We start from the raw sequence: 16,616 nt of genomic DNA, 5'->3' as shown, positions 1-16,616 counted from the left end.
CCCTTTCACAACTTCTTGAATCCCAATCTGCATTGTCACAAATGATCATAACGCTAACTCTACGTCATGGTGCCTATTGCTATCTAGGCTCTTCATTTTCTAACATGATTTCTTGATTCAAGTTACTCCCCAAAAGAATCTCATCATCCCATTTCATCACTTCACAGATTTAAACCATGGAGTTGTGGCTAGTTCCTGGATTCATGCCTTAGCGTAAGCTTGGCCCTATAGCATAATCAGCTAATGCTAGACACTAGATTGAGAGTCTGTGTGTTCACGGGAGAATTATCGTCAATCTGTGCTAAAAGAGTGACAATCTCCCTTACAAGTGGCTTTGAATTTGGCAGTGTACTTGGCATATCTTACATAGCTTCCCAGCCCCAAAATAGTATGTTTTAAATGTCTCATTTCCTTCTCCATATGTACATTCAAAGAAATTTCAACTACCATGACACTAACCCCACAGTTTTTAGATACATTAAATTTGTATCTATATTTCCTTTTAACATTGCCCTTTTGCATTTGCCCTCTGAAGTTAAGTCATTTTTTAAAAAAATCCAAATGGAGAAATGGTCAATAAGACATCTAGCTAAAATGTTGCCCTAACATAAATGCAGCTTATCAAAAAATGTTTTACTCTTGTGCAAACCTTATACTTTTAGACAAAGACAAAGATGAGCAAAAAACTTATTTAGTTTAAAATCCAAGCAGTTTACACATTGGTAGTGAAGGAAAATAGCTTGCTGCTCCATAGTTAACTATTTTATTCCTTTTCTTATGTAATATTCACCCTCCACATGTATTTTCACATAGATAGCATATTTAATATGAAATCCATTATTTAAATATAATAACATGTCCCTAATTTACAAAATAAGGTAGTTTATTAAAAGGGTGTTTATCTAAGTTTCTGTTACTGATGTCCAGGCATCTGTTTCATTAAACCCCATGTTCATTATAAGACATACGTGATCTTCAAAAAGAATTTTACATTGCAGTAAAGCCATGGATAAGTTTGTGTCCTATTGGTTTACCTTGAACCTCTGGAACCTGTCTGTACCCATCATCCCTCTTGTAGACTTGGGTGACATTATCTTTCCTGAGTACCGCCAGCCTGATTAAGTTGTTCCTCCACTGCCCAACCTCTACCCCTCCAAGGTGACTGTTCTATCCTGTCCCTTGCCAGTGAACCTGGTATGTTTCTTGGATTGCACTAATCACAGGGTCATCATTATTTGCTAGCGTGGTTTGCTCTCTTCCCAGGGGTATATCCTCTCTTTGCAAAGAGAATCTGTACTTTTTGTATTCATTCCAAGCACAAGGTAGGCAATAAGAACAGTAGCACAAAATGTGCTGAAGGTATCCATGCATCGTGGGTGCGTGTTTGAAGAAATATACCTAAAGAATTAAAAATACCAAGATCAGAAAAAAAAAAAAGAGTTCCCATTGTGGCACAGCAGAAATGAATCTGACTAGTAACCATGAGGTTGAGGGTTCGATCCTTGGCTTCGCTCAGTGAGTTAAGGAGCTGGCATTGCCGTGAGCTGTGGTGTAGTTTGCAGACGTGGCTCGGATCTGGTGTCACCATGGTTGTGGTATAGGCCAGCAGCTGAAGCTCTGATTTGATCCCTAGCCTGGGAACTTCCATATGCCATGGGTGTGGCCCTAAAAGCCAAAAAAAAAAAAAAAAATGGCAAGCATCTCAAAAATTTCTTACTTTACAAAAAATTTTTTATTTTTATTTTTTATTTTTGGGGGGCCGCACTTGTGACATATGGAAGTTCCCAGGCTAGGGGTAAAATTGGAGCTGTAGCTGCTGGCCTATGCCACAGCCACAGAAATGCCAGATCATTAACCCACTGAGTGAGGCCAGGGATCAAACCTGCATCTTCATGGATACTAGTCAGATTTGTTTCCACTGAGCCATTGGAGGAACTCACAAAAAAATTATTTTTTAAGAAATATAGTTGTTGCTGAAAACTGCATGACTGACCTTCAGCCTCCAGCTTGGATCACTGGACTCCAGTTTTCATTCTGCTGTGCTGAAGGTCAGGGTCTAATTTTTTAAAAAGTGGTTATGTTTAATATGGTTAAAATATACAGAGAGTAATTAGATGTGTATGAGCTTTTCCATTAGTTACATTTTTTTTTCATGAATATTATTTTGTTTTGGAAGTATATAAGTACACCTGAAGCTAGTGTAGTAGTATAAATCAACTATACTTCGGTAAGGAAAAAGACAGTTTAGAGAACTGGATAAATTTGAATTGGTAAATGAGGCAGATATTTTGTTGGGAATATTTCTAGTTAGCATTTTTATTTCTCTCTTAATATTTTAATTATCTATTTCTTTAGTCCCTATATAATAATTAATAAAACTATTATCCAGAAGTATTTTTTTTATTTTTTAACTTTTATCTTATTTTTATGGCTGCATCTGCGGCATATGGAAATTCTTGGGCCAGGGATTTAATCCAAGCTGTTGCTGCGACCTATGACACAGCTGTGTCAACACTGGATCCTTTAACCCATTGTGCCGGGCCTGGGATCCTACCCTCAACTCCACAGTGACCCAAACTGCTGCAGTTGGATTCTTAACCCACTGTACCATAGAAGGAATACCAATAAATAAATAAATATGAACCATTATTGTGCATTGAAATAAACAAAATATATATTTAGGTATACTTTTTCCATCTGGCTTAAAAAGTGAAAATATATACTACTTAAAAAGAAGCTATATCTGAGTTCAAAATTCTGCATTTATAAGAACTATTCTTGCTCAGGAATACTATAGCATATTATGTATAAATATTACTTATTATGATTGTTGAGAATTTTAGAAATATAGCTTTTCAATTAGTAGCTTGTAGCTATCTACCAATAAACAAGTAATTTTAACCACCAATGCATGTTCTAAAGATATATTTTAATAAACTTAAATGTCTCATTCTTTACAGTGATGTATAAAATGTTTCATTAAAAATATCTGATTCCAAAGAATTGGCTATTTCAGGACATGAACAAAACATTGTTATCTACTCCCAGTATTTTACTATTTTATTAATATAAAGTAGTTTTTTGAATTCACCAACACTTTTTATGTGCATGTCTATTCTAGATATTGTGACCTCTTTAATAGTTATTTATATTACTGTGCAATTGAATCTCTCTTTACTCATTTTTTTTTTCTCCTTTTTCCTTTTAACATGCTGCAGTAGCTAACATATTATGGAGAGAAGAAGGTACTAAATTCCATTATTATTTATATTGTGATTATTTCGCTTAATTTTAAGATTTTTGACTATCAGTTCTAATAATTGCCTTATCCATTTTTATTTTGACTCAGTATTTTTTAAATCACCAATCAATAGTCTTTTGTAAACCTGCTACAATTAAAAATATTTATCACTCCTTATCAGCTTTATTTGTTATTGATATATGATCAGGAAGTAACATTATAATAGATTGAAATGTTTTTAAGAGTATAACATTTAAATTAATCAAATAAATGAAAGTCAAAATCTTTAAACAGTTTACTAAATCTTGATATAGATTAGAAAAAGGAAAATTATAAAAAAAATTGTCTTATGAAGGCAATATGATAAATTATTTAAGAAAATTACCTATAAATTTGAAGGACATGGATTCAAATCCAGATTGCACCATGATGTAACCCAGGGCCTCTTTATGTCTTAATTTCCTCATTTCAAAAATAAGGAGAGTTATCAACTCTCAGTAGGGTTATTATAAACTCCTTAAATATAGGCTACACTCAATAAATGGTAGCCACAGTCATTTAGTATTGGTATTGTTTTTCTTAATTATTGACAAAGGCCAGGAAGAATGTGTTTGACCAGGTATTCAAATATCCCAAGTGCTTTAGTTAAATTTTTAGAAGAAAATCATGGATAAGTAGTCATAACACTACTGGTGAGCAATGGTAAGAATGATTGGCTTCATGATCCATTCATCAAAGCTTCCTTTTCTCTGTTATAACTCCTACATGAAGTAGTGTCATTGCTACCTGAGATGACCATGCCTCATGGGCTTCAAGAGATTCTAGAATTGTTTCACAGTAATTTTGGAGAAATATTTAAAATGAAAGAGGAGCGTTTTCAGGAAGTAAGGCTTCTATATTCATGAGACTTAGATAAGAGTTATAGCTCTTTGTGAGGCAGATCCCACCTTCCAATGGCTGTACCTGATGTCAATGTAGAGTGTTCAAGCTGTTGATATTTTCATTAGAAAGTCCCCTACCTTCTGTGTTAAGAAAAATGTTGACAGCATTCCCAGTGCTTTAAATTATCTCATAAAAATATTTTCAAATCAAAAAAGGAATTTGACAAGATATCTATTTGCATATGTACAAGTATATACACATATATATATGTATGCATATATGAATACACACATGCACATTTTCACATATGTGTAATTATAAATGTGATTTCACCTAATATTAATTACATAGAAAACAAATACTCTTATACGTTATGACATTTGCTATGTTAATCACTATATGTGAAATTAATCATGTAGATTAGAATTCAGTTTTATCAACCTATCTTTGGAAGTTCAGGAAATTACATTCTGACTCAAACGGACTGGTTTTAGATTATCTCACTCCAACATAGAGTGTTCAGACACCACCCACTTCCTGGATTAAGTTTGGCACAATCACTCCCCAAAAACCCTCTAGCAAGAATGAAAGAGTAAGTCAGGCTTATTTTAGTTGAACATAAAGATCTCATTGAGGTGTGATGGTAGGTGTTGCTCTACATATGAAAAGGTTTTTAGTTCCAAAGACAGAGATACAAAAATTGGGAATATTTATGAGCCAAAAATCTATCCCTGTTGAGTTATTCAAGGTGAGATATGCAATGTAGACCATCTATTTTCGCATATATTTTTCTTTAGCAATATATACATTATTTCTTCTACACTAATAAAATAAGTAAATTTAGGGTCACTTAAAGGGACAGAATAATATATTAACAAATGAAGGACTTTATTTAACACCAAACTTACTGAATTATCTTTGATTGGTTACCAAATTACTGCATTGTAGGATTATAATTTGCTATTGATCATAATTTAAATGCTACAGTAATGGCAGTTTAAGTCAGAGAAAGGCAAACATCAGCACAAAATATTTTTCGTTATTGACTCACATATTCATCCAACAATCATACATTAACCAAATTTTATTGTTAATATAAATTATAGAATTATATTATATATATATATATAATACATAATTATCATGATTCACTATTATTTTGATCAGTTCTCCTCAAAGAATTAAGACAGGAATGTGGATTTCATCTGTTTTTTATCTGCCCATTTCATGTATTTAAAGGTGCAGTATTGATTGAAAAAACCCTCTGGGAAATACTTCTCTCTTAAGAGAGTGCAAGTAATAATCTTGCTTATGTCCTCTCTGTATAGAAAGAAAAACAAAGCAGCAAAAAAAGCTTACAAGGAACAAACAAATTATGGATCACCTTCTTGTGCTACTCTATCTTGTTAGATTAACAATCAACCTGGCAAAGACAAAGTGCAAGTGTCTGTCTTGATCAGAGGAGGAAAAAAGACAAAACAGTACATATTTCCCATCTTTACTGTGACTAAAGTGGTGAAGCTTTTACTCAAGTCAAGAGCTTTTGCAATAAACTTCAATACAAAGCATTACAGAGGAAAGAATTGGAATTTAAACCTGCACAATTATCAGACTTTTGGGGACTCAGAAGCCTTTTCAAAATTATTGACAACTCAGAGAGATTTTGTTTATGTGGGTTATTTCTATATTTCTGTAAGTTTACCATAGTAGAAATTAAAACAGAAAAAACTAATTTATTAAAAATATTCACAGTAAACTCATTATATGTAGCCATATACAACACATTATTTGTAAAATTATAATAGCAAAAAAATTAGTAGACTCCCAGTTTAACATTTTGCAAATCTTTTAAACATCTGGCTGAATCAAAGATGTCAGAGTCCTTTATCTGCTTCTGCATTGAATTATTGTGATATGACTCATAACATATGTCATGTAGCCTGTCGAGAACCATACTCTAGATTTGGAAGCATCTAATTTGTGAGAAGAGAGAAAAAGGCAAATGATACCTTAGCATTATTCTGAATATAGTTTTGACTCTGTAAGCCTCCCCCCTCCCCACCCCCCAAAAAAGAATCACCTTTGGGAACTGCTCTACTAGAAAAGCAAGTTGCTTTTTTAGCAGGCTCATGCATGCATAGAATTCGGCCTCATAGGAGCTGAATTGTATTATTAATATATCTCACAATATAGATTTGAGGAAAACACGAAGACAGTAATCACAACTGATGTTTGAAAGAGATAATGTTAACCATAAAATAATGACATTTACCATTTCTTTAACTCTTACTATGTGCCGCTCACTGTATCACATGTTTTCCTTTCTCTGTCTCATTTACTTCTTTTATTTTTTTGGCCTAACCATGACATGCAGAAGTTCCCAGACAAGGGATTGAACCTGCATAAAAGCAGTGATAACACTGGATCCTTAACCACTAGGCTATTAAGGAACTCCTCATTTACTTCTATGATAGCTGTATAAATCTGATTATTATCCCCCAGTCTGAGATGGAGAAATTACCACACAGGCTGAATAAATTCCCCACAATACAACTGTAAGTTCTGCCGCTGAGATTTACCTCTGAGCTTTCAGAATCCAGAGAATGGAGTTTGTCATTCTTTGTTATAGACTCCCATACCAAAAAGAAAAAAAATATATTTTAGGTCATGAAAACTTAATAGTTACAATGAACATACACAGATATGCTATTACTTCCTATACAGATAACGCCAATAAACACCCCAAAGTGAAAATCAGCATGTGTTTTAAATTACCAACATCTCCAACGTCAGATTCACATAATTCTGGACCTGTTTTATTCAAAATAAATATATAAATGTATAACATGATAGCAGTATGAAGTGACACACATTTGCATCATATATTCAGATTATGTATTCTTCAGCTAAAACCGAAATAATAATTGATGAACAAAATATGGCTAGCAAGCAAATAAATGGCAAAATTTACCTCGTGCAGGTGGGGAAGAGAGGAACCCACAGATAGTTCACACAACTGTTCATTTTGTATTATTATTTAGCATGGTACATTATTTAACACTTGTACATGGTACTTTGTGGGCATTACTCTTTTATAAACACTAAGGCATTTTATTTCTTCTAAAAATAATAAAATGCAAAGCAAACAAAATCTTTCATGCTATTATCTGTATTTTCTCAATAGCTTGTAACCTGGAAAGTAGTTTATACTTTGTAAAAAATGCTGATGTGTAACTCATTTTATTTTTTAATTTTTAAATTTTTGTTTATTTATCTATTTTTAAGCTGCACTCACGGCATATGTAAGTTCCCAGGCTAAGGGTCAAATTGGAGCTGCAGCCACTGGCCTACACCATGGTCACAGCAACGCCAGATCTGAGCTGCATCTGCGACCTACACCACAGCTCAAGGCAATGACAGATCCTTAACCTGTTGAGTGAGGCCAGGGTTTGTTTCCACTGAGCCACGACGGAAACTCCTGATATGTAACTCATTTTAAAAAGCAGGAAAACAGACTTTCAGTTTAGAAAGTGATTTGGATGGATTTAGTGGGGTTTAGAGGAAAATACAGCTTAGAAATTTAATCAGTGCAAAATTACAGCGGAATCCCACTGACCGTGCTGTGAACAGAATATGATAAAATAACATAATAAAGGTATAGAAGTAAGGATAGGAAATACTTCAAGAAACTTGGCAAACAGTCTGGACCTAGCATAGCTGTTGTCAGGTTTAATCACATTCAAATTGCTGAGTGTAGAGCAGAATTGGGCAGCAGCAGGAGGGTAGGGTCACATTCATTACAAAATGTTACAAGCTTTGTAGTAATCATCCAGCAGAATAACTGACACAACTGAAAATCAGACACCACATTACAATTCACTTATACTCAGAAATTTGAACAACTAAAAGCTTGCTAGTCACTGATACATAGCACACATCACCTTCTGTTAATGTTTATATGGAACCTGATACAAATCCATTATTTTGCATACAAACTGATTATTGTAAAGTCTTATCCTTTGGGTATGGAACTTATACTTCTGTATGCACCTAGTTATAGATAATATCTGACAACTATAAACTTTATTTTATGAAAAATATAACTTGGATTTAGTTCCTGCCACTCCTGCGACTGTTCAGGAACATCTCATCTGAATGTTGGACTATCTGGAATTAAAATACATAATTAACTGATAAAGATTGCATGTATTAAGATATGAGTACTGTAAAATATTTATAAAACAATAATAAGATGTGTCAAAATAATCTGGGGTCCCTTAAAATGTATATGCATTATTAGTTAGAAGTAATTACACTATATATAAATACCAAGAAAGTCATAATTATGATCAAATAGATTTTCCTCTGAATCATAAGAGCAGATGGATATGTAACAAATTGACAAAATTAGTGACTTTTTAAATTAACTAGGAACATATTTATTAAAAGTGGATATGGCTTAAGTGGAATAAAAATATTTTTTACAAATCACTAACTTTTACTGTGATCCTCAGGCTTGACTTCGTAGAAGAAACTTTTTTTTTTCTTTTTCTTTTTCTTTTTTTGGGGGGGGCTGTGGCTACGACATATGGAGGTTCCTGGGCCAGATATCACATCTGCACCACACCAGCAACCCAAATCGCTACAGTGACAACTCCAGTGCCACGAGGGAATCCCAGAAGTTAAACATTTTAAACAGTAGTGGTTTTACTTTTCAAACCACCAAGATTTCATTATAATTGCCTATGTCCTAAGGAATACATGCTCTTACTGAATTAAATTAAGTATAGACTGAATAAATATGATTGTGTAAACCCATACACCTGGATGAGGGAGCTACGCAGGTGAAGATCATCAGAAAAGGAAGGGACACGTGGTCTTAATCAGTACCTGCTGGAACAAGGCAGAAGCAGAGGAAGCAAAGAGAATAAGTGTGCAGGTGTATGTGGCTGCTTCTCAGATGCAGACTCTGTTAAACCCATGGCATCCCAGGTGCCTTCTTTGTAGCTTTCTGCACCATTAGGTGTGGGATAACAATATGAGATACATTTCTGAGATGTCACACTCCCAAACCTACAGTGTGGGGAAAAAAAAAAGTAAAAGTATGATTTAAATGAGATTTTTTAAAGACATTAAATTGTTTTAAAGGGGAGAAATAGACCCCAAACTTTGCCAATATGAAAACATTTAAGACCTCTATGTTGGTTTACATTTATAAACATTATTTTAGGAAAATACATATTCTCCAAAATCTAGGGGACTTGGTCTTTTTCTTTCTAAAAGTCTTGATATAAACTACATTCCTGCAAAGAATGCACTTTTATATTCCCTAGGGAACTTTAGTAAAAAAAAAAAAATAGGATACATATGATTCTTCAAAATGTACTTTTATTTCTTAATCAACACCTAAATTAAATAGGGAAGACACACATAATCTTTGTATCCAGAGTTTATCATTTCCATTTAAAATTATTTCAAAATGTCTGAAATAGTTGTTGAATTGTAATAAAGAAGTCACTGAATTTCAGATCAGGGACATAATGTAGCATGTCTGCTTTGACATTATGCAGAGTTTCCTGGGTGTATGGTAAAGGCCTCATGTGGCTGCCTTTATTAACATTACATGACCTCACAAATTGATCTCCTGCCAGAATTATAACAGGCCCTAAGTCTTGGTGGTAAGGTTTCTGATAATTTTATTTTGAACTCTTGAATGTGTTTTTATTCTTAAGGTCTGGGGATTGGGAACATGTTCTACGTTTTTTATGAAGACGGAATCAAAGTGATACAACCCATAGAATGTGAATTTCAGAGGCACATTAAGCCAAGTGAAAAGCTCCTTGGATTTCAGGCAAGTAATTTAGAAATTCCTTCTCATTTTTATGTAGCAATTGCATTAAATAGAATTATATATATATTTTTGGAAATACAATGAAATATATATATATATATATATATATATGAGACATGTTGAGAGGAAAATATTTAAAATATGGTATATTTTTGGAAATACAATGAAATCTATATATATATATATATATGAGACATGTTGAGAGGAAAATACTTAAAATATGGTATCATCTGTTACTCTACACAGATTTTATATTTGAAGAGGAAAATAATATATTGTGTATTCTTAATTACTTGTTTGTAATTAAAGGCACTAGAAGTGAAATGCCAAAAATGAACACAGCATGATGACTGTACCTGCTCTTTCTTTTGGAATGTCTCCTATTTTGGTAGGCAATCATTACTTCAGCATAATGAAAGAAAATAGCCTGTAAATAATCTGATAGGAAATTGGGATATATTAGGTTCTTTATAAGTGTGGATTCCCTTTTATTATTCATCTCATTTTTTTCATGAGGTGTCTCCATGGAATGAATGACTTGGATTTAGGTGGAAAAATATCAAATCCTTTATTTATATGTATCTTACCTTTCAAAGAAATGTTTGTTTTTTGTAAAATTTTGGTATAGCATTCAAAAAAGTCTATTCAAAGAAATGAGTGTGGATTATACATATTAAGGACTGTACTTCTTTGCAAGATAATAAGAAATTACAATTATTTTATATTTCTATGACTATATTTATATGTATGCATAAATAAGTGTACATAAAAATGTTATACTAAAATTACCCATTGGCTATGTGTCCCCACAAAGTACAGGCATGCACTACATACCCAAAATAAGTTAATATACTGGTAGACTGCAGAATGCAATCCTCTCTCTTTTTAAGTTAAATTGCTTTATCTTCAGTGGGTATATACATTGTTTTTTAGGGGCATACAATTTTATTTTTTATTTTAACATTTCAAATTATAAAAATCCTGATTTATTACTTCTCTTAATATATGCTTTGGTTGTTTACAGTTTTTCACTATTGCAAACAATGTTTCAATCAGCCTTAACAACCTACACATCAATATCTAAGCATCTGGGTCACATGGATTTTGGTTTTTAGTTAAATCCAAGTGCCCGCCTCCCCACCATGTTAAATCAGTGACTTAACTATTACCAAAAATGTGAGAGAGAACGTGCATTCCCCCTTCTTAACGAAATGCCAGGTATTTTGGAAAATCTTTTCCATTTTTATAATATCTCACTGTGGTTTAGTTTATATTTCTTTTAATTATTAGGGAGATTGGGCATCTTTTGTAGATTCCTTGGTCTTTTGTTTATCTTTTGTGAATTGGCTATTTTTGTACTTTAGTAGTATTTGTTTATTAAATAACACACATTAAAAATATTTTTTCACACATTTGTCTTTGACTTTTCCTGGTGTTTTTAGGCATTAAAAAATGTTATATTTTGGAGTTCCCATTGTGGCTCAGCGGTAACAAACCCGCCTAGTATTCATGAGGATGTGGGTTCGATTCCTGGCCTTGCTCAGTGGGTTAAGGATCAGGCATTGCCAGTGAGCAACAGTGTAGGTCACAGATTCAGCTTGGATCTGGCATGGCTGTGGTGTAGGCTGGCAGCTGCAGCTCCAATTCAACCCCTAGCCTGGGAATTTCTACTGTGGCCCTAAAAAAAAAAAAAAAAAAAAGGAAAGAAAAGAAAAGAAAAAAATTATTACATTTTAAGGTAGTCAGGTTTATCTATTTTTCCATTTGGTCTCTGGGTTTCACATCCCTGTATGGACCAGTGGTCTACTGTTGGTAAAATTATTTAATGATAGAATTGAGCCACCTGGCAAATCATTTGGGAAAACGGTAACAAGTGAATCCCTACCTCACTCCTTAGACTAAGATAAATTCTATTTGGAACAATTATTAAAAATGAAACTATTAAGATTCTGTAAGAAAATACAAGAAGAAAACTTGATTTTTTTTCTAAGCAAATGTGTCTTGATACTCATTTTTAAGGTTGGCATGGACAAGGTAAAGCAAAATAGATATTCATGACCTAGATTAGCTCCTTTAGTTTTCAACTCCTATTTTCTGGCTAGCAGTAGTCAGTGTCACCATTTATTGATTTACGGAGATAACAATCTACGCCTTAAACCCATGCCCTAGAATGAGAAGGAAAAAAAAACAAAACACGAATATAGATAAGATGGCTGGCATGTCTCCAGACTTCTATAGCACAAAGCAATCTAGTGACTTCTTATTTTAAATAAAGGAATTAATCGAACTCAACATGTCCATGAGTGTTTAAAACAAATGAGACCAGTTTGAATTTAACAATATCTCACTTATAAGTTAAATTAATCAGTAGGATCCTTATTCTTTTTGTTAAGCTATAGTTTAGCAAGTACAAAAACACTTTTAAATTATACATGGAATTGTGTTTTGTTTTATAATCGTAGGATATCAATACTGACTAAATCCAGTTTGAATAAGGTGTATGTGTATATAAATAAACAAATATAAAAATAAATATTTGCTTCTAATAAAGCAAGTAAGTCAATTTTATAGCACATTTATACTTTTTAAAAACAACATGGATGAGAAATTTGGGCTACTACAAAGATATTAGAAATGTAGCATCAAAATGATTATTTAAATCAAAGCAAAGTCAATTTACAAAAGATTGTTTCTCTATGATTCCTATGGGACCAGCAGTGTTGTAGCAGCTATTTGGAATCTAAAGCTGAAAAAGTAAGGAAAAATTGATATGACAGGTTTGTGAAATGTTTGGACAATAGGGATGTGACATATACTTACTTGAGTTTCTCTCTGTAAAGCCTTCGAATACTTAGATTTCCTCCTAAAACAACTAAAGTAGAAAATATAAAATATGTATATTTCTTTCTTTCTCTCTGTATATTTATATACATATATGCACACATATATATACCTGAGTGTATATAGTGAAACATTATATGCATATATAAAATTATGCATAATTTTTATTAAAATTTAAAAATGAAGAAAAGATGGAAACCAAATATCAAGGATAACAGCCTTACCTCATTTCCCTCCACCTGAGAAATTTTATTCATAAGTACACATCAACAGTGACAGAACAGAGATAACTAGTTATTAAGAACTAATTTACTATATCAGGAGTTCCTGTTGTAGCACAGTGGTTAATGAATCCGACTAGGAACCATGAGGTTGCAGGTTTGATCCCTGGCCTGGCTCAGTGGGTTAAGGTGCTATAGGTTGCAATTGAGACTCGAATCCCCTGTTGCTGTGGCTCTGGCGTAGGCCAGAAGCTACAGCTCTGATTAGACCCCTAGCCTGGGAACCTCCATATGCCGCAGGAGTGACCCTAGAAAAGGTAAAAAGGCAAAAAAAAAAAAAAGGAACTAATTTACTATATCAGATTTTTCAAATCATAGCCTGTGGAAATCTTATCATCATCCTATATATGGGATTATACTAGAAACATATATTGCAAAGTAGAAGAAATATAAGGATAGGAAGTTAGTATTCCTATATTACATAAAACACAAATTTACAAAAATTTTTATATGCTAATATTAAGCAAGCAGAAAGACTAAGAAAAATTAGATTTATATTTTTAAGACAAACCATTAAATGGTGGTTTTTAAAAAATTTATGATATTGCTACTCTTTTGGATGTTAAAACTAAAATACATTTCAACTGACCAGTATATTTGTTAAAAGACTAAGAGTAATATAAGGAATGGTGAATTGGTTAAAACTGCATTCTATTTATAATTGTTAAATGCAGAATATAGAGGCATTTATTTATACCAAAATATAAAATCATGTTTCTTATGTTATTATTATAGCCCATATAATTAAAGAAAGGTTAGAGTAGATAAACTTTTCATACTGCTTTGTTGTTTTGTTATTCCTCATTATGAGATAAGCTTAAATAATAGGAATATGTATCCACAGACCCTTTCATGATACACAAGTATACAGTGGTAGAAATAAGAAATGGACCACATTTTGCTTTGAGAATAAATGTTGAGCTAAATAATTGTTTCCTATGTGAAACTATTTTGTTTTCTGTTAAACTCAAGAAGATGTTAATTTCAGAGTAAGCTAGCTCATGTCACATTGCATTAGATGTATATTGCTAATTATAACATAATTTCATGAGAAAATTGTTGAATATTACACCAGGAGAGCATTTTTCTCCAGAGGAGCAGAAACCATAGGATTAATATCAGCATCTGTATCTCTGTCTCTCTATCACTATCACTATCTCTGTCTTCATCTCCTTATTATAATGATTAGGCTCTGGTGGTGGTTGGTGTGATGGCACATGTGAAATCTAGGGGGCATGCCAGGCAGCAGAAAATTCAGATACAAGTTGACCTTCGGTCTGGAATCAGAAAGCCATGGATGAGGCTGGCAGACAGTTGATACAGGTCGACGCTTTAGTCTTGAGTTTGGCATCTGTAGGCAGAACGGGAACTCAAGCAGTTCTCTATGTGGAAGACTTGAGGCAGAATTCCTTCTGTGGGAAACCTCATTATTTAATCTTAAGGCCTTCAACTTATTGGTTGAGTTCCACTCACATGTTGCCGGGTGATCTGTCCCAGTGTGAACATTAATTAGCACCACAAATTCTTTCTCCTCAACATCCAGAGCAGTGCCTAGCCATAGCCTAGTTGATTTATAAAATAAACCATCATATCTTATTATCTCTTTTAGCCAAGACTTTGGTTAATATTTCTATTTCAAACAAGCTTAGTGCAGTGCCACGTCCAGTGCTGCAGGGCAACAGGAAATCCTGGAAGAGGGACGTCACAGCGTAATAAAACACACAAGATTCTTTTACATCTAGAAAGTGGGGGACCAGGAAGCACTCTGTTCCACAGAACAAAGGCACCTAGGTTTTAAACCACATGCCTTTTATTAGGGAAGGTGATGTAGGTTAATAAGCAAAATCAGGTGCAGTTAATGATAAGGCTATCTCTTAGTGGTTGTGCTTTTGCATGTGCGCTAAATTTGTTTACTGCATCATTCAGCAGTTTCAATGGTCTCCAACATCGCAGTGCCTTACACATGGCATGTAGACAAAGAACATTTATTAAATGAAATGAATGAAAATTACATAGCTGAAAGCCTTCAGCTCTTCATTTTTTTATACATTGTTTGAGTTCAAAGATGTATATATCTAATTTCCTCCTCACCTTAATATTTCTCCTTACTTTACAATTCTCACAAAACAGTGTTCTTCTTTTCTTGTGTTGGTGAAAAATAGAATTAATCATTGAATTTTTTCGGGGTAAATGTAACCTCATGGCTCTATCAATTCAGGATCAAACAGTCAAAATATACTGTGTACAGATGCTCAGTGTGAGATAGTTTGGAGTTAATGGAAAATAAAAAGCTAGTTCTGGATTTTTGAAAATAAATCTCTTGAGTGTCAGTAGCGGAAATTAATCTTTTGGAATCCATTTTTTTCCCCCACACAAAAGGATTAAACATAGATGTAATATTTTCACTGTTAATATTAAGAGAGCAGCAGTACAATTCCTAGTATAACTCATTGGCTGGTAAGTTTGAGATTAAAAACTGAAATATTTAGAATGCATAATCTTTCATCAAGCCTCACAGAAGATGCTATTTGCTTTCTCTAAATAAAAATTCAATTTTGGTGCAATGTCAGATTACATCAGGTTGTGATAGTGAGTTTCTGAAGGTTCATAGAACATGCGCTTAGTCATACATTCATCCTCCCCCCCGCTTTTTATGTAGCCTAACTAGCTAGGATTCTTGCTGTATTTATTTTAGCCATGCACATGATTTCGTCTTTTTGCCTACAGTAGGAACTTTGAGCAAAGAGAATTCTATCCCAGACTTATGAATTCAGAACTCAACCTGAAATGGGTTTGGAAAAAATGTTTTAATCACAGGTTCAAAGTTGATAGGCTTTCCCAAGATTACCAAGTTGTTCACTCTTCTGGTTTTCAAGTCTTCTATCATCCTTAATCTACAATTCTTTTCATCTTTAATTCTTTTTACTTGAGTTCCTTCCACGTTCACTTAGCATAGACTCAGTTACTGTTCTCCATGCATACTCGGGTGTTCTTTATTCTTTCATGGGACTAGGAGATCTTAAAAGAAAATCACACAAATCTTACCATGCATGGCTTTTTTATTTTGGGACACAAAGGTTCTATTCCTGGATTTATTTATTTATTTATTTATCTTTGGCTGCACCCGTGGCATATGGAAGTTCCCAGCCAGGGATTGAATTGAAGTCACAGCTGCGACCTGTGCCACAGAATGTGGCAATGCTGGTTCTTTAACCCACTGTGAAGACCTGGGGATCGAACCCGTACCATCACAGAGACAATGCCAGATCCTTAACCTGCCACAGAGGAAACTCCCTATTCCTGCTTTTAATGCAACCTAAGTGATGCTGACTCCTTCAGAACAGAATTTCTGCGGAAAATCTGATGTGAATCACCCCTAAACTATTTTCTAGTTCTGGAATTCCCACATATGAAAATTACCTGGCCTTTATAAATAAATATGGTTAGTACTCTGTTAGAATGGAATTGCACATAGAAACGGGTTGTCCACAGTGTCCATAATACTTAGGTATCAAGGAGT

The 16,616-nt window shown here is 33.6% G+C and overlaps 1 protein-coding gene across 3 annotated transcripts in view; it reads left to right on the top strand.

The window, feature by feature from the left end:
* FSTL5 (follistatin like 5) overlaps positions 1-16,616 on the top strand; it is a 786,274-nt gene that overhangs the window by 676,758 nt on the left and 92,900 nt on the right. For 2 of the 3 annotated variants that reach the window (XM_047798934.1, XM_047798933.1), the window contains exons 10-11: positions 3,219-3,245; positions 9,856-9,974. In XM_047798934.1, coding sequence (XP_047654890.1) covers positions 3,219-3,245; positions 9,856-9,974 — 146 coding nt within the window. The remainder of the gene's footprint in view (positions 1-3,218; positions 3,246-9,855; positions 9,975-16,616) is intronic. The other variant, XM_047798935.1, reaches the window with a different exon arrangement.

Source organism: Phacochoerus africanus, chromosome 10 (assembly GCF_016906955.1).
Source record: "Phacochoerus africanus isolate WHEZ1 chromosome 10, ROS_Pafr_v1, whole genome shotgun sequence".
Lineage (NCBI taxonomy): Eukaryota > Metazoa > Chordata > Mammalia > Artiodactyla > Suidae > Phacochoerus > Phacochoerus africanus.
Note: the sequence above shows the minus strand (reverse complement) of the source record. Positions and strands in the feature narration are given on the sequence as shown.